Below are 18,520 nucleotides of genomic sequence, written 5' to 3'. Positions count from 1 at the left end.
TTTAAATGTTCGAATGATTTTGGAGACTATTTAAAAACTAAGTACATTTAGAATGGCTTGACTTACGGCTCTTGCCAGGACGGCGTGGAGAACGATGAAACCAGGCGCCTTCCGGTTGACCTATCGCTTGCCAGGCTCGCGGCTTCTTCCACTGGGATGTGGGCTTAGGCAAGGAGTTCGTTGGCTTTTTCTTTCCACCTAGCAGGGGGGCGTCTTCTGGGACGTTTTCATCCGCGTAGGGTGGGGTCGAAGTCAAAACCCGTGCTCGTGCGTCAAGTGACAGACGATGAACGTGGCCGCACCAGGGAACATTCCGCTGGGCAAATTGCGTCAAGAAAGGAGCTTGCGAATTTTGTAAAGGGAGGGCCATGTTGGTAACAAAGTCAGTCCAGTGAAGACACTTGATGTCAATAGCGACGAAGAACAAACTGTCTTTCCATAACAAGCAAACACACTTAGAAATAATAGGGACAATTTCGTTTTCCATATTATTTCTAAGTGTGTTTGATTATCAAGATTCTTGATTCGTCGGAGGTCTTTGGTCTGCACGACATCAACGGTGTAAAAGACAGACTTTGTGGCTCATCACGTCTCTGCTCCATATAGCAGTGCGGCATTAACTGAAGCGTTGTAGGTACGCATTTTAGTATGGCGGCTTGTATTTGGTTTTCGCTAAATGTAATTCAGCCTCCAAACAACTGATGGCGCTATGGCTATTCGGGATGTAAGCTCTTTTGTGATCAAACCATCTTTCAATAGTGTGGATCCCATGTAATGAAAGTCTTCAACTACATCTATTGAGTTGCTCCCGATGTTGACTTCCTTTACAGTAGACAGTAACTTGGGGGGCTCGTTGGTCATAACTTTGGTTTTCTGCCAGTTGATCCGCAGACCAACTTTCGAGGCTTCTTCCGAAAGCACATGGAGAGCTTCGGTGACTTTTTCGATGTTGTCCGCAACTAAGGGTATATCATCGGTGAGGTCAGCTAAGTCTTCTGGCGGTACCATTAGCCGAGCCAAGCACAAGAAAAAACCCTGGATTTCTCAGAAGACCCTTTCCATGGTGAGCTGCGTCGGAAGGACTGCCTAGCAAAGAAGGCATGCCTAGCAAAGGCGATTTGTCGTTTGAGTCACGACGCAGTCTATCATACAGTTGAGGAGTTTGGGAGCGGGGACACAACCTTGCCGGACGCCTGTCTTCACTGAGAACGTGGTGCTGCGTCTTCCATCCGCTTGCAGGCAGCTCTCCGTACCATCATATAGTTTTTCGAAAACTGAACAATATTTCTGGGGTAGACCTGTGATGCTTAATATCGGCAAGAGCGAATAGTGATCTACAGAATCAAAGGCTGCACTGAAGTCTATAAATGCAATGTACGCTTTTTGGTGAAACTATCGCGTCTTCTCCATCAACTGGCACAGAGTGAAGATTTGTTCCGTTATCGACCTGCCAGGCATTAACCCAGCTTGCTGAGCTCTTCTATTTCTACGCAGGAAAGCAGAGCATCCAGCAGTGTCATAGCAAAAAGTTCGCCGGGAACGGAGAGGCGTAATCCTGCAATAATTAGAGCAGATTTAGCGATGCCCTTTCGTTTACAGAATGGCAAAATGATGCCAGCATGCCAATCTTTCGGTATGCATTCTGTCGTCCATATAACTGAGAAAAAGTATTAGAGCCACAATATCATTGCTGCACCTCCATACTTGAGAAGTTCTACAGAAATACCACAGACACCAGAGGTTCTGTTATTTTGTAGACGTTTTACAACATTTAGGGTCTCAAAGGCGTCAAACAGTTGCGATACGAGGTCAAAAGTCAACTTGAATGTGGCCATGGCTGCTTGAATCAGGTCAAGGTCGGGATGTACGACTGCCTCAACGTTCAGAAGCTTTGAAAAGTGGCCGCTAGAGGAAGAAAGGTGACCCGCAACATGACTCACGGTGTAGGGTTTTCTTCCGTCAACTCGCGGAGGTACTTGTATAGTGAGCCAGCATATTAAAAAAACGCTGGCTTTCCTATCAATAAAGGTCTTTCTATCTCTGTGCATTAGAATATTGCGCATACCATTTAGACGTCTGTAATCTGCCATGTTCTGTGCTAGACAGGTCTTCCGAAGCAGGTTGATCATGGAAAGGGTGTCCTGGGATATCCAGGGTTTTTCTTGTGCTTGGCTTGGCCAATGGTACTGCCAGCAGAGTCGAGTATACTCTTTTTGAAGGAATTCCAGACAATTTTGGAGTCATCCAGGTCTTGAAGACAGCCAAACAGGTTAGAAATACCAACTGTATATTTCTGCTACATCTCAGTTGTTGCCAGGCTACTCAGATCAAACTTGGGAGGCTGTTTGTTTTGTCTCTGTGCTCTCAAGCATAGTCTTAGCGTGGCAACCACCATCCTATGGTCTGTGTTTCCAACCTCGGCAGATGTCCGGCAATCAGTTACCGAAGAGCGTCAGCGTCAGAAATTATAATATTATCAATCATCTTCTTTGTCTGGACGTCGTTGCTATATCAAGTGTGTTTATGAATTTATCGTCTCTGACCAAATCTATTTGATATCACAAGATTATACATGCTACAGAGCTGAAGGAGTCTCTCTGCGATGTCCTTCAGTAGGTCCAGAGTCACGGGACCGATAATATTTTTCCAGGCACCCTCCCTGTCATTGACGTTAAGGTCTCCCAAAAGAGTTAAGACGCGGGATGAGACTCTAGTCAGGGTTATAGAGAGTTCTGGGTAAAATCAATCTTTCTACTCTGCAGGACTCAGGTTAGTGGGAGCATAGCACAAATAATTGTCCGTTTTTTACGCTTGAGCTGGAGCTGAGTCATCAATATTCTATCTGAGATTTGCTTATAAGAGAGAAGGCATCTCTTTCATCTGGCGTTCAGCACAAGGCCTACACCATTTACCTTCGTTTTGGGTCGCCAAACCAAATCAGGTGATATCATTCATCCATATCCTTGGAATCTCTTCCAACAAGGCAAGTTTCCATGAGTCCACAGCTACAGAATGAAGCGTTTTAGCTCAAGAGCCAGCATTTGTTTCGCTCCTGGAAAGTTGAGTGTGAGTAAGTTCCAGGTGGCAATGCATGGTCCACCTTGGTCAAGATGGTTCATTCGTTGGTCTGAAATCAGTCCAGGGACATGCTGAGGTCGTGGATGGTAAAGGTAATGGTCATCCGAGGCAGAATCATCGTTTTTCATTGCGTCAAAATTTCATGTGGAGGGTTGCAGACCCAACCAACCTTAGGCCTGGGATCTGATTAGGGCTAGGACTTGCCTAGATACTGAGAATTCCTGGGGTGGGCTCCCACCCACCTCATCAGGTTGAGGCAGCCCATATAATGGGAATTTACTTGACCAAGAGTTTCCCAGACCCATGGCACCCCGACAGGGTCGAGGTGGCTCTTTGCAGAGGCCGTTGTCCATGAATCTATATCCTATAGAATCATCGTTTTTATTGCGTCAAGATTTCATGTGGAGGGTTGCAGACCCAACCGATCTTAGGCATGGGATCTAATTAGGGCTAGGACTTGCCTAGATACTGAGAATTCCTGGGGTGGGCTCCCACCCACCTCATCAGGTTGAGGCAGCCCATATAATGGGAATTTACTTGACCAAGAGTTTCCCAGACCCATGGCACCCCGACAGGGTCGAGGTGGCTCTTTGCAGAGGCCGTTGTCCATGAATCTATATCCTACGTCCTTATAAAGGATCCTCCCAGGACGGTGTTCTGATTTATCATGCAGTTTAATCCATTGCTGGGGGAAGGTTTGTAACTCCAAGAGCGTGTCCACACGCCGGCGGGCCCTGCTGAGTGTACATCTGAATGACATTCAGTATCCTCAAACTGTATTTATGAACCACGGTCGAGGGTGCTCCAGTTTCTACCATGGACCCCAAGGGACTAGTTCCTCCTTGGTCCGCGCCTCCTACTCGATGGTAGCATCCTACATATCTATAGAGCGTTCCCCAATCCATCACCTGGGGACGCGCTGAGTGGCCTGGGGGAGGCGGCCCCAACTGAGAAGCCCATTCAGAATGGGATCGACTCATTAAATTATTATTTGGGAGATGAATTATTTGGACCTGAGTAATAGATTGTTGAATAAGTAGAAACTGACAAAGTACAAGAGGAGACTAGGGATGCATTTGAAAAAGAAAGATTATTTTGGATCAAGGATCCAAAAACTGAAATCGAATGACAAAGGAAAAATAGAAGATCCAACGAAGGAGGATACAGGCGCAAGCGTCAATGAAAGTGTTTTAGAAGTTTGGGACAAATTTGGTATAAATTCTAAGGAGCAACCTCCCAGTTTGAGAAATAGAATAAAAAAGGAAGCACCAAGTCTTGCAAGCTTACAGTTATTACCGACTCTCAGAACTGATGAATTTAAAATAGACTATAATACAGCAGAAGAATAAAGAAGGCAAAGGTTCACTGAGATAAAAAGTAGGATAGTATTTCCTTTTCTTCTACCAACCTTCGTATATATTCCATTACTAAACAGCGTAACTCAACTATCAACTGAACTAATCATGATAAAACAGGTAACAGTTGGTAAGGCATCAGACTACTGTCAAAGCCTTTTCACTGAAATTACAAAAAATGAACACGTGGTCAATTCTTTAATAGCTTTTATGTACAGTAACGTCTTATAATAATGCTAACTCCAAGTAATTCAATCTTTACATCATGACGTTACCCTAAATTCCTAGGAATTCAAGCACTACTTGGTTCGGAGTTATGACATGACGCTAACACAAGAAGAACCAATCCAAAAGCTTTTAAAAGGTTTTTATAGGTCAACCTTCAAAGGTCTAAGCCTTTTACTATACTAGCGAAAGTTATCTTTTTCAAAAACATCAACTTACATCAGAAAACAAATCAAACAGTTCGTGGTAACGAACTGTAGTAAAGAGCGACCCGGCTCAATAGTAACCGAAACTCTAAAAAATAGAATTTTGATACCAAAAGTTACATCAAAAGAATCACATTGTAATGGTGATTTTAAATATCATGAAAAGAGAAATCACCAATACTACAGCACAAACACAAACACAAAAAAAAAAGAGACAAAAGGAGAAAAGGAAGACTGTTTTCCTAAATTAGTGATTAATATAGACCAGCACTTGAATGAGGCCTTAACCCTACTCATCCATACAATCACATAGGTCAAACAGCATAGCCACACACAATCAACCATAAAGAATAATCCATGGACAGGCAGTCATGTCGTCAATAAGTATAAGTCGTCATTTACCAAACAATAGAAAAAATAATATAGACAAATAATTCAGAGGCAACACCCAACATAAGGGCTCATCAGGAGAATACACTGGCCTATATAGGGTTTCGCCACTCTAAATTCTCTACCCAGCACAGTGTTGTGGCTACCACAGAATATCCATGGCATCCCCGCGTCAGGTATCACCCCCCAAATACATGCCTATATATAAGTTTCATCAAGTTTAGTCTTACCTATCAAAAGTTACGAGCCTGAGAAAATTTGCCTTATTTCAGAAAATAGGAGGAAACACACTCTAAAAGTCACAAAATCTTAACGAAAATCACATCACCAGATTCAGCGTATCAGAGAACCCTGTTGCAGAAGTTTCAAGCGGATGCGTGTTTATTTGTTTTCTGTTTTTGTTTTTTATTCCAGGGGTGATTTTATCGATTCAGTGGTCCTAGAATGGTGCGAGAGGGCTCATTCTAACGGAAATTAAAAGTTCTAGTGCCCTTTTTAAGTGACCAAAAATGGGAGGGCACCTAGGCTCCCTCCCACGCTCATTTTCCCCCAAAGTCACCGGATCAAAATTCTGAGATAGCCGTTTTATTCACCATAGTCGAAAAAGCTAATAACTATGTCTTTGGGGACGACTTACTCCCCCACAGTCCCCGTGGGAGGGGCTGCAAGTTACAAAATTTGACCAGTGATTAAATATAGTAATGGTTACTGGGAAGTGAACAGACATTTTCAGGTTTTTTTTTGGTTTTTTTTTCGGAGGAGAAACGTTGAGGAGGGGAGAGAGGGTTACGTGGGAGGATCTTTCCATGGAGGAATTTGTAATGGGGGAAGAGAATTTCAATGAAGGGGGCGCAGAATTTTCTAGCATTATTTGAAAAAAACAATGAAAAAATTAATATGAAAATTTTTTTCAAGTGAAAATAAGGAGCAGCATTAAAACTTAAAATGGACAGAAATTATTACACATATGAGGGGTTCACCTCCTCGTAATACCTCGCTCTTTACGCTAAAGTATTTTTAGTAATTTCAACTATTTATTCTAAGGCCTTTGTGAGTCAGGGGTCATTCTTAAGGAATTGGGACAAAATGTAAGCTTTAGTGTAAAGAGCGAGGTATTGACGAGGGGGTGAACCCACCCCCCCCCCCCATATACGTAATAAAAACATACGAATATAGAAGTTCGTTACGTAAGTTAATTCGTAAGTTACGTATATTTTTTACTAATGAAAACGTTCGTAAAAAATTTAAAGTTCTAGTTGCCTTTTTAAGTAATCAAAAAATTGGAGGGCATTTGGCCTCCTCCTTCGCTCCTTTTTTCTCAAAATCTTCCGATTAAAACTATGAGAAAGCCATTTAGTCAAAAACAATTAATATGCAAATTTCGTTTTAATTATTTATGTGAGGAGAGCCAAAATCAAAACATGCATTAATTCAAAAACGTTCAGAAATAAAAAACAACAAGTTTTTAAACTAAAAGTAAGGAGCGACAATAAAACTTAAAACGAACAGAAATTACTCCGTATATGAAAGGGGCTTTTCTCCTCAACGTCCCGCTCTTTGCCCTTAAGTTTTTTACTGTTTTAAAAAGTACAGTTAAGAGAAAGAGTCAAACTTTATCGTAAAGAACGGGGCGTTGAGGAGGAAAAGCCCCTTTCATATACGGAGAAATTTCTATTCGTTTTAAGTTTTAATGTCACTCCTTACTTGCTGTTAAAAACTTGTTTTTTTCTTTATTTAATTACTCATACAGTATCGCTAATGTTCTTCAACAACTTCTTACACTATAATAAAAATCTCCCTCGAGTCGGATTTGAACCAGCGACCTTTTGATTACAATAACCTCTACAGTCAACCGCTCTACCAACTGAGCTATCGAAGGGATATGCTATATCATTCTATATTAAAGTAATCATTAATACGTGGATGATAGAACGATGAATTGTAACGCCCTAAATTTGAAAAAAATATATTATTTTTGAGAGTGATTATACGTTAAGCTTTGAAAGAGAATATTAGCATAACATCTGTTAATTTCATTGAGAGTCACTGAAAAACAATTGAGGCCTCTACTTATTGTGTCAGTAGAATAATTCTCCAAGAAAGCCCTATAATTAGCTTCAAAGATGCCCGAAGTTCAAGGTCGTATCCAAGATTTTGTTTCAGGAGAGGTTTTATAAAAAATACTTTAAAAGAGCATCGAAATTTTTTTTTTTTTAGGCACTTGTGTCTTATAGCAACCATACTCAAGTTCTGTCAAGAAGTGAAGATTGGTTAATGCTAATGAAATAAAACAAAATATGATGAAAATATAACACTTTATCAACAAAGTTATGTAAACTACAGCAAAGAATTATGGTAGGGGTACCGCCCAGATCGCATTACATTAAATACAGAACCTTGTAGCCGGCGTTTAACATCCCCGAAAAATACCCCCGCGGAAAATAGGCTCCCAGAGAATACCCGTCCCCCGAGGAAAACTCTCTACGGAAAATACTCCCCCGTGGAAAATAATTTCCACAGAAAATTACTCCCCGGAGAATACCCCCCCCCCCAACCCCAGCGGAAAATAAGGCTTTCCATATTTGAGTGTTTTACTTGAATTTTTTTATTGTTTTAAAAAGTACAGTTAAGAGAAAGACTGAAACTTTAGCCTAAAGAACGGGGCATTGAGGAGGAAAAGCCCCTTTTATATACGGAGTAATTTCTGTTCATTTTAAGTTTTAATGTCGCTCCTTACTTTCAGTTAAGAACTTGTTTGTTTCTTTTTTATTTAATTACTCATACAGTACCGCTAATGTTCTTCAACAACTTTTTACACTAAAATAAAAATTTCCTTCGAGCCGGATTTGAACCAGCGACCTATGGATTACAATTACCTCTACAGTCCACCGCTCTACCAACTGAGCTATCGAAGGGTTACATTATATCATTCTATATTGAAGTAGTCATTAATACGTGGATGATAGAACGATGAAGTGTAAATACAGACAAGGTTTCCAAATTTAGAGTAGGAGCACTAATTGGGGGAGGGGAGAAATTTAAAAAATACATCTGTTTGAATTTTTGTAAATAAAAATATTAAAAAATACTGTTCAATTACTTTGCATGCTAAAAGATGTAAACGTGGAGAGAATTCCATTAATACATAGGGGTAGGCACATTACTTGATGCTTTTTTATGCTCTTTTCGATTATAATAACCGTTACTTGCAAATCCAATTTAAAGCCCTTAAACTGATCTAAAGGAAGTAAAGGGAAATCTAGGCTATTTCCTGTCACCAATTGACAACAGTAGTGACAAAAGAAATAGCACCATTGCATACCTTACTTTATACTCCTTTTCAATATAATAGACAATACCCAGGTAATGCATCCCACCCCTTTGATGGTCCCCTGAAACTGGAAAAAATAAGTCATCTGAATTCTGTATATAATCTAGGGCTATATTCAACCCAAAAGATGGGTCTGTGTACGTTTACGATGTTAGAATCAGCGTTAAAAGGCGCATGGAATGCGGTACATTTATTTTTTAGCTAGCAAAGTAAGTGATACAAAATGACGCCCTAAATTTGAAAAAAATATATTATTTTTGAGAGTGATTATACGTTAAGCCATGAAAGAGAATATTAGCATAACATCTGTTACTTTCATTGAGAATCACTGAAAAACAATTGAGGCCTCTACTTATTGTGTCAGTAGAATAATTCTCCAAGAAAGCCCTATAATTAGCTTCAAAGATGCCCGAAGTTCAAGGTCGTATCCAAGATTTTGTTTCAGGAGAGGTTTTATAAAAAATACTTTAAAAAGAGCATCGAAATTTTTTTTAGGCACTTGTGTCTTATAGCCACCACACTCAAGTTCTGTCAAGAAGTGAAGATTGGTTAATGCTAATGAAATAAAACAAAATATGATGAAAATATAACACTTTATCAACAAAGTTATGCAAACTACAGCAAAGAATTATGGAAGGGGGACCGCCCAGATCGCATTATATTAAATACAGAACCTGGTAGCCGGCGTTTAACCCCCCTCCCCGGAAAATACCCCCGCGGAAAATACGCTCCCAGAAAATACCCGTCCCCAGAGGAAAACTCTCTACGGAAATACTCCCCCGTGGAAAATACTTTCCACATAAAATTATTCCCCGGAGAATACCCCCCCCCCCCCTCCACCCCAGCGGCAAATAAAACTTTCCATATTTGAGAGTTTTACTTGATTTTATTTAATTGTTTTAAAAGTACAGTTAAGAGAAAGAGTCAAACTTTAGCCTAAAGAACGGGGCATTGAGGAGGAAAAGCCCCTTTTATATACGGAGTAATTTCTGTTCATTTTAAGTTTTAATGTCGCTCCTTACTTTCAGTTAAGAACTTGTTTGTTTCTTTTTTATTTAATTACTCATACAGTACCGCTAATGTTCTTCAACAACTTTTTACACTAAAATATAAATTTCCTTCGAGCCGGGTGCTTTTTTATGCTCTTTTCGATTATAATAGCCGTTACTTGCAAATCCAATTTTACCAATTTTATATGTAAAATATTTATTTTACATAGAGGGAAGGAATTTTGGTACTTATGTAGGCAATTATATGCTACTCACTCAAGTTTACGCTGTGTAAAACTCGAGAACAAACCAGTTTCATCGCTAGTTTCTTTCAGCTTAGTACGAGACAAGACAAAGACGAGTGGTGGTTTGGCTTAACTAGGCGCTTTACTATTCTGTTTTGTAGAAAAAGTTTTTTATATTAATTTCTGTTCATTATTTATTGACATATTCATAGAAAAAAAAATTATATCTTTTTTTTGTAATAGACTCCATCGTTTTTATTTGGAAGATTATTTGACTTAATTTCTGGTTTAATGAGGCTCTTTACTTTTCTTTAACAACTTATTCCGTATGATTCCCATTAATGAATACTATCTGTAAGTAATTAAAATGAAAAACACAACAAGCTTTTCAACTGAAAGTAAGGAGCAACATCAAACCTTAAAACGAACTGAAATTATTGCGTATATGAAAGGGGTTGCCTTCTCCTCAAAACCTCGGTCTTTACGATAAGTTTTTTTTTATAAAATTTTAAAACAAAGCTTATTTTTCTTACTAAACGGCTATTGCGTTTCAGGAATCGCTCTTAAAGAATTAGAACAAAAAGCCAAAAATTTTGCGTAAAGAGTAATGTCTTGTGGAAGGGGCAACTCCTTTCAAATACGTAATAATTTATGTTCGTTTTAAGTTTTGATGTTGCTCCTTACTTTCAATTGAAAAAAATTGTTTTTTAACTTTTGTTTCTGATCGTCTTTAAATAATACTGGGAAATCAGGCTCTCTCTCCATGAAAAATTCCGGTAGGCTACTTTGTATTATACGCCACTCACTCAAGTTTACGATGTGTAAAACTCGAGAACAAACCGGTTTCTTCGTTACTTTAGAAACAAATTTGGGCTATATATTAGCAGATTAGGAAGGGGGGGGATTTAGCGGGTGTGTATGCAAAATGTGTCAAGTACAATTATTCTGCATATTATGAAGTAAGAATTGTTTTCTGACTTCAAACTGTCAAAATACTTTATCCCCTCCCCCTTATGTGCAAATATATAGCACAAATTATATATTTACCATCTATTCTGTCACTTGTCTTTGTTTTGTCTCGTGCTAAGCTGAGAGAAACTAATGAAGAAACTGGTTTGACCCCGAGTTTTACACAACGTAAATTTGAGTGAGGGACGTGTAATAGCCTACACAAGTACCAAAAATCCTTCCCCCTACGAAAAAACAAAAGCAGAACACGACTCAGATAAAATTTTCAAATTTGGAAAGCCTTATATTCCACGGGAGGAGGTATTTTTCGTGGCGGTATTTACGGGTGTGTGTGTGTGTTTGTGTATTTTCCGCAGTTTTTTTCATGGAGGGGGGGGGGTATTAAATTGAATATAATTAAAATAAAGCTACAATGTAGTTTACCACCGAGCCGAAGCTAATATTGTCTGGTATGAAGACATGAAAACCGGTTATTGTATCATGTTCGCGATACAAGATCTTTAGTGGGGTGGCTATAAGACAAAAGTACCTTTTTGCACTAATTTTTGTTACGTTTTTACAAGTCGGACAAAATTTCGGGATGGGGGGTTCAAACCCTCCAACCCCCTCCCTGGATACGGCCTTGATGAATATGTTTGTTCACTGAATTTTCCACTTATAGTATCTATTGATACAAAAGATACTGGGACTCTGAATAGGCATAAAGCATTAGCCTCCGCATTTAACAAAGCTAATTGCATTTAATTACAATTAACTGTAACGAGTTATTGAATGAGCGTAGTTATTTTACGTTAATTGAATAAAAAAAAAAGCTTTTTTTAACTGAAAGTAAGGAGCGACATTAAACCTTAAAACGAACAGAAATTACTCCGTGTATGAAAGGGGCTGTTCCCTTCTCAACGCCCCGCTGTTTACGCTAAAGTTTGACTCTTTCTCTCAATTCTACTTTACTAAATAGTAAAAAACTTTAGCGTAAAGAGCGGGGCGTTGAGAAGGAAACAGCCCCTTTCATACACAAAGTAATTTCTGTTCGTTTTAAATTTTAATGTCGCTCCTTACTTTCAGTTAAAAAAACTAGTTTTTTTATTTAATTTCTGAACGTTTTTGAATTAATGCATGTTTGATTTTGGCTCTCCGCACATAAATTATAAAAATAAAATTTGCATATTAATTCTTTTTTGGCTAAATGGCTTTCTCTTTGTTTTGATTAGACGATTTTGAGAAAAAAGGGGTGGGGGAGGAGGCCTAGTTGCCCTCCAATTTTTCGGTTACTTAAAAAGGCAACTAGAACTTTTAATTTTTAACGAACATTTTTATTAGTAAGATATATACGTAACTTAAGAATTAACTTACATAACGAACCTCTATATTCGTATATTTTATTATGTATCTGAGGGGATTTGTCCCCTCGTTAATGCCTCGCTCTTTACACTAAAACTTAAATTTTGTCCCAATTCTTTAAGAATGACCCCTGAATCAGAAAGGCCGTAGAATAAATAGTTGAAATTACTAAAAATACTTTAGCGTAAAGAGCGAGGTTTTAGGAGAAGAACCCCTCATATGCGTAATAATCTCTGTTCGTTTTAATTTTTAATGCTACTCCTTACTTTCAGTTGAAAAAACTTTTTCATATTTATTTTTTCATTGTTATTTTTATAATAATGCTAGAAAATCCTGCACCCCTTCATTGAATTTCTCTTCCCCCATGACATATTTCTCCAAGGAAAGATCCTCCCACATAGACCACTCTCCTCAACCCCCCCCCCACCAAACCAAAAAATCCCACTGAAAACGTCTGTACACTTCCCAATAACCATTACTGTGTGTAAACACTGGTCATATTTTGCGGCTTGCAGCCCCTCTCCCGGGGACTGTGGGGGAGTAAGTCATCCCCAAAGACATAGTTATAATGGTTTTCGACTATGCTGAACAAAATGGTTATCTTAAAATTTTGATCCGTTGACTTTGGGAAAAAATGAGCGTGAGAGGGGGCCTAGGTGCCCTCCAATTTTTTTGGTCACTTAAAGATGGCACTATAACTTTTCCGTTAGAATGAGCCGTCTTGCGACATTCTAGGACCACTTGGTCGATACGATGACCCCTGGAGAAAAAAAAAAATAAATAACACGCACCCGTGATCGGTCTTCTGGCAAAAAATACAAAGTTCGATATTTTTGTAGATAGGAGCTTCAAACTTTAACTATAGGGTTCTCTGATATGCTGAATGCGATGGTGTGATTTTCTTTAAGATTCTAAGACTTTTAGGGGGTGTTCCCCCTATTTTCCAAAATAAGCTAAATTTTCTCAGGCTCGTAACTTTTGATAATTACGACTAATCAGCTTAAAGATCCTATTCTTTTGATGTATCTTTTAGTATCAAAATTATATTTTTTAGAGTTTCGTTTACTATTGAGTCGGGTCACTCCTTACTACAGTTCGTTACCACGAACTGTTTGATATCATGTTCTTCTTGTTTGGATTATTATGGAGACACATTCACATAATCTTATCGCCGAAACGCAATTCCGCAGATAAATATTCCAAGAATTTCTTTGTATCAAACAGTTCGTGGTAACGAACTGTAGTAAGGAGCGACCTGGCTGAATAGTAACCAAAACTCTAAAAAATGGAACTTTGGTACCAATAGCTACATCAAAAGAATCGCATTTTTGAGCTGATGTTAAATATATAAGTTTCATCAAGTTTAGTCTAACCCATCAAAAGTTAGAGGCCTAAGAAAATTTGCGTTATTTTAGAAAATAGGGGTGAAAACCCCCCTAAAAGTCATAGAATCTTAACGAAAATCACACCATCAGATTCAACGTATCAGAGAACCATACTGTAGAAGTTTCAAGCTCCTATCAACAAAAATGTAGAATTTCATATTTTTTGCCAGAAGGTAGATCACGGATGCGTGTTTATTTGTTTGTTTGTTTTTTTGTTTTTTTTCCCCAGGGGTGATCGTATCGACCCAGTTGTCCTAGAATGTTGCGAGAGGGCTCGTTCTAACGGAAATGAAAAGTTCTAGTGCCCTTTTTAAGTGACCAAAAAATTGGATGGCACCTAGGCCCTATCCCACGCTAATTATTTTCCCAAAGTCAACGGATCAAATTTCTGAGATAGCCATTTTATTCAGCGTAGTCAAAAAACCTTATAACTATGTCTTTGGGGACGACTTACTCCCCCACAGTCCCCATGGGAGGGGTTACAAGTTCAAAACTTTGACCAGTGCTTTACATATAGTAATGGTTATTGGGAATTGTACAGGCGTTTTCAGGAGGATTTTTTGGTTGGAGGCAGGGGTTGAGAAGAGGGGGATATGCTGGGGGAACTTTTTCATCGAGGAATTTGTCATGGGAGAAGAAAATTTCAATGAAGGGAGCGCAGGATTTACTAGCATTACTTAAAAAAAAAACAATGAAAAAATAAATATGAAAGTCTTTTTTCAGCTGGAAGTAAGCAGCAGCATTAAAACTTAAAACGAACAGAAATTATTACCCATATGAGGGGCTCACCTCCTCCTAATACCTCACTCTTTACGCTAAAGTATTTTTAGTAATTTCAACTATTTATTCTGCGGCTTTTGTGATTCAGGGGTCATTCTTAATGAATTGGGACAACATTTAAGCTTTAGTGTAAAGAGCGAGGTACTGACGAGGGGGCGAACCCCCTCATATATGTAATAAAAACATGAGAATACAAAAGTTCTTTATGTAAGCTAATCTATAAGTTACGTATATCTTTTACTTTTAAAAAGATTCGTAAAAAATTAAAAGTTCTAGTTGCCTTTTTAATTAACCAAAAATTGGAGGGCAACTAGGCTTCCTCCCCCGCTCTTTTTTTCTCAAAATCATTCGATCAAAATTATGAGAAAGCCATTTAGCCAAAAAAATAAATATACAAATTTCGTTTTAATTATTCCTCTGCGGAGAGCCAAAATCAAAACATGCATTGATTCAAAAACGTTCAGAAATTAAATATAAAAAAAACAAGTTTTTTTAAATGAAAGTAAGGAGTGACATTAAAACTTAAAACGAACAGAAATTACTCCGTATATGAAAGGGGTTGTTCCCTTCTCAACGCCTCGCTCTTTACGCTAAAGTTTGACTCTTTCTCTCAATTCTTCTTCACTAAATAGTAAAAAGCTTTAGCGTAAAGAGCGGGGCGTTGAGAAGGAAAAGCCCCTTTCATATACGGAGTAATTTCTGTTCGTTTTAAGTTTTAATGTCACTCCTTACTTTCATTTAAAAAAACTTGTTTTTTTTATTTAATCTGTAAAAAGGACAAATTACAGCTTAATTGTCAACAAAACAAGCTTATTGAACGCGGAGAACTGAAAAAGCCATAAAGAGAAAACATATTTTTGATGCGTTAAAAATTTTTTTTACTCATCCCCACCCCAAACGAAAAGTATGGATGCGCCCTTCCCAGGAATAAACAAAGAAACACAAATTGGTACTTAGGTATTATAGGGACCCCACTCAAGAAGTGAAGTTAGGTTCCTCATAAAATATACCAAAATATGATGGAAATATAATAGCTTTGTAACAAAATTATGGAAACTACAACAGAGAATTATGGAAAGCAGGCACCCAGAACGCATTATATTAAATACTTAACCTAACCATCTCTATATATTAAATATTTAACTAAAATATATCTGCATATTAGTTTATCTCACTCAGGCTAACCTAATTATCTAATTATTCCTTTATGCTAATAATATCCAATCAGTCCTTACCTATCTCATTTGGTCAGTCCTATCTCATTTGCCAGGTAGGACTCGAGGAATAAAAGACTATAAAAATTGACGATAATTAAAAAAAAAACAGCTGTTTAGAAACCAACACATATTTTCGTTCTGTTTAATAGCTTACCTTTCAATGCAAAAAATGAAGCCCGGATCACTCAAAATCCTTAATCTACCTTACAAATCACGGTTGTATTAGTAGCCGCAACATAGTAAGGGACTACCCTTGGCCCATAGTAATCAAAAATTAAAAAATCGCGTTTTGATAGAAATAAACTGACAAGTGAGAACAAAAATTCCATTTCTAGCTAGTTCGCAAATGATAACCATTATCTCAATTGCTCTTAATCGTAAAATGTTAGGTAAAATTCTAGTTTAGTGACTTTTGGCTATCTCGGAAAGGGGTTAGGTTAGGAAAATGAAACTTTCAGGGATGGGTCTAAAGGCTAAAGTATGTCACGGGAAGGTATTTTGAAGTACCTACCTCCTCTCCCTCTCCCTCTAGAGGGTCCTGACCTTTGATGACCATTAAAAATATGTGTGTTATAAAAGTGAAACTTTGCAAAATAGATCTTCTGCTTGAATGAAGTACAACAAAATTGTTTTCAGCTTCACAACTTTGCTCAATCCCAATTTGTAAGGTTTTAAAGATATGCAAATATAATTCCTAGATTTTGAAAAAAAAACATTTATATGGCTCAGAATTCTACCCAAATAACAGGAATTGCATTTTCAGAACTAAAGGCAGAGAAAAGGCAACTGGTAACTGAAAATTAAGATAAAATGTTGTTTTGTCAATATTCAATAGGTACAGACCTGCCATGTAGGCGAATTTCAGGGCCCTCTAGAGGGAGAAGGAGTGGAAGCGGGTACTTTAAAATACCTTCCCTGGATATACTTTAGCCTGTAGACCCATCCCCAAAAGTTTCATTTTCCTAACCTAACCCCTTTCCGAGACAGCCAAAATTCACTAAACTAGAATTTTACCAAATGTAATTTTGAAGCAAGTTTATGGGAATTTCGAAAAATAGCCCGAAACCTCTAACAATGGCGTGGGGCCGTATTTTGAAACAAGTTTATGGGAATTTCGAAAAATAGCCCGAAACCTCTAAAAATGGCTTGGGACCGAATTAAAATTCCACCATTCGAGTCACCATGGCTAAAAACCTAATACAGGAAACTTACCGTCCCCTGGCTTGAACAACATGGAAAATCATTTTGTGCATGGGTAGCACTCATATGTTTTCTTTTTTTTTCTGTTTTTTTTTCTCTACTGCTAACGGGTACTAGAACATCAAGGAGAACGGTTCAAGGGCTCATTTCAAAGGAAACTGCTACACCTACTCACTTTTGTAACTTAGCTCTGACAAAACAACAAACACATAGCTCTGAAAACTGTTTGCCTCCGAAAATTAGAAATATCAAAGAGTGAAAGAATGAAAACTTAGAAAGTTAGAGTCTTGAAAGTTATAAGTTTTTTATATTTTTGATGGAAAGTTCAGTGGTTTATTCTAGTCGAGATGGAATGAATTTCTAGGAAGGGGCTTGACCTTCTACTGTATATATGGTCGAGCCAAAAGTTGTTTTTAGCATATATAAATAAAAAAAACATACTGAACTGAGGCAAAAAGCCTTTTAAGGGACAATAGTTACTCAAATACCCACATAAAATCAGCCACCCGGTGATTTTTTCAACATTCTGACGGCAATTTTTTCTAGCATTTTCCTTCTATGCATAAATATGACGATTAGCGAGAAAAATACATATACACACAAGAAAAAAAGAAAATATAGGCAACCAGTACGAAAAAATCTAACATTTTATATCTAAGAAATTTAATTTTTTAGATTCTTGCGGCTTTCAAGTTCTGGACTTCACCGGTGTTTACATCTTCATAAGCAGTAATATTAAAGAGATAAAACAAGAACTTACTCTGTGCCAACGGTTTTTATCTCTTCTGGTGTTTCTTTGCTTCCTCTTTCTTCTTTCTTTTTCCCTTTTTGCAAGTTTAGTGTGTAGAGCAAATGAGTGTTATCTTTCAAGCCAGAAATACCATCGTTACCAAGCTGAACTTTTTCATGGCACTCAGGACACACAATGGTGTGATCATCAACTTCAAGTTTCTATAATAATAAAATAAAGCAAAAAAAAAACAACAACAACTTTAGAATGTGTTGTTCGGAAACAGCCAAAACAATGGTAAATCACGTATTAGTGACAGACCTTAAAAAGGTATTTACTGCAATTTCCCTAGCTACTTTTTCTTTTCTTAAACCCAATCATAAAATATTTATCTTAGATTAAATCTTAATTATCTTAAGCGCATAATTTTTGCAGGTTTTAGCATCTGGAATATAATCGTAGTGAACATTAAGAGTATTTTATAAAAGGGGGATTTACTTTTAGTCACAGAAATGTGTACAATAAATATGTTCAATGAAGCTGCGTCTTTTCTTTCTCAATATTTTATTATAAATATTTTTTTTGGGCAAAAGACATTAACATGTTTTATGGTTTTCCTGTTTCAATATGATCTCGCAGACCAAAGTAAGTTAGCACATTTCTGCTGTATTACAGAACTTCAACCATTTCCTTCAATTCATTTTACTTAGATAACTTCGAAGATCACACTGCCTTTCCGTGACGAAAATATAACAGTTCCAAAGAGGGATGAAACCTATTAATTGACAGTGAAACAAATATAAAGTTTTTAACTGGATATTTCGGACACATATGCAGTCTCCATCACCAGCAGTAAAACACAGTATATGTGTCGGAAATATCCATTTAAAAATTTTAAATTTGTTTCACTGTCAATTAAAAGGTTTCATCTCTATTTTGAGCTGTTATATTCTCGTCATTTTACTTTTTTTCAACTAGGAACACTCAGTTAAGAAGATATTTGAAAATTAGCGCCCCAACTGAAACCTTTTGCTTCAACAAGTAATATGAAAGTTAGTCAAGAAATTCAACCTATTTCT

At 37.6% G+C, this 18,520-nt stretch overlaps 1 protein-coding gene and 2 non-coding genes across 4 annotated transcripts in view; all 3 read right to left on the bottom strand.

Moving 5' to 3' along the window:
* LOC136025189 (uncharacterized) overlaps positions 1-18,520 on the bottom strand; it is a 40,618-nt gene that overhangs the window by 11,738 nt on the left and 10,360 nt on the right. For both annotated transcript variants that reach the window (XM_065700983.1, XM_065700984.1), the window contains exon 3: positions 17,472-17,662. In XM_065700983.1, coding sequence (XP_065557055.1) covers positions 17,472-17,662 — 191 coding nt within the window. The remainder of the gene's footprint in view (positions 1-17,471; positions 17,663-18,520) is intronic.
* Trnay-gua (transfer RNA tyrosine (anticodon GUA)) lies at positions 7,050-7,133 on the bottom strand. The gene is given in 2 exon segments: positions 7,050-7,085; positions 7,097-7,133. It is a non-coding gene; the product is annotated as a tRNA-Tyr (tRNA).
* Positions 8,086-8,169, bottom strand: Trnay-gua (transfer RNA tyrosine (anticodon GUA)). Its single transcript is given in 2 exon segments — positions 8,086-8,121; positions 8,133-8,169. It is a non-coding gene; the product is annotated as a tRNA-Tyr (tRNA).

Source organism: Artemia franciscana, chromosome 3, assembly GCF_032884065.1.
Source record: "Artemia franciscana chromosome 3, ASM3288406v1, whole genome shotgun sequence".
NCBI classification, from domain to species: Eukaryota; Metazoa; Arthropoda; class Branchiopoda; order Anostraca; family Artemiidae; genus Artemia; species Artemia franciscana.
This window is presented reverse-complemented; position numbering and strand designations above follow the sequence as displayed.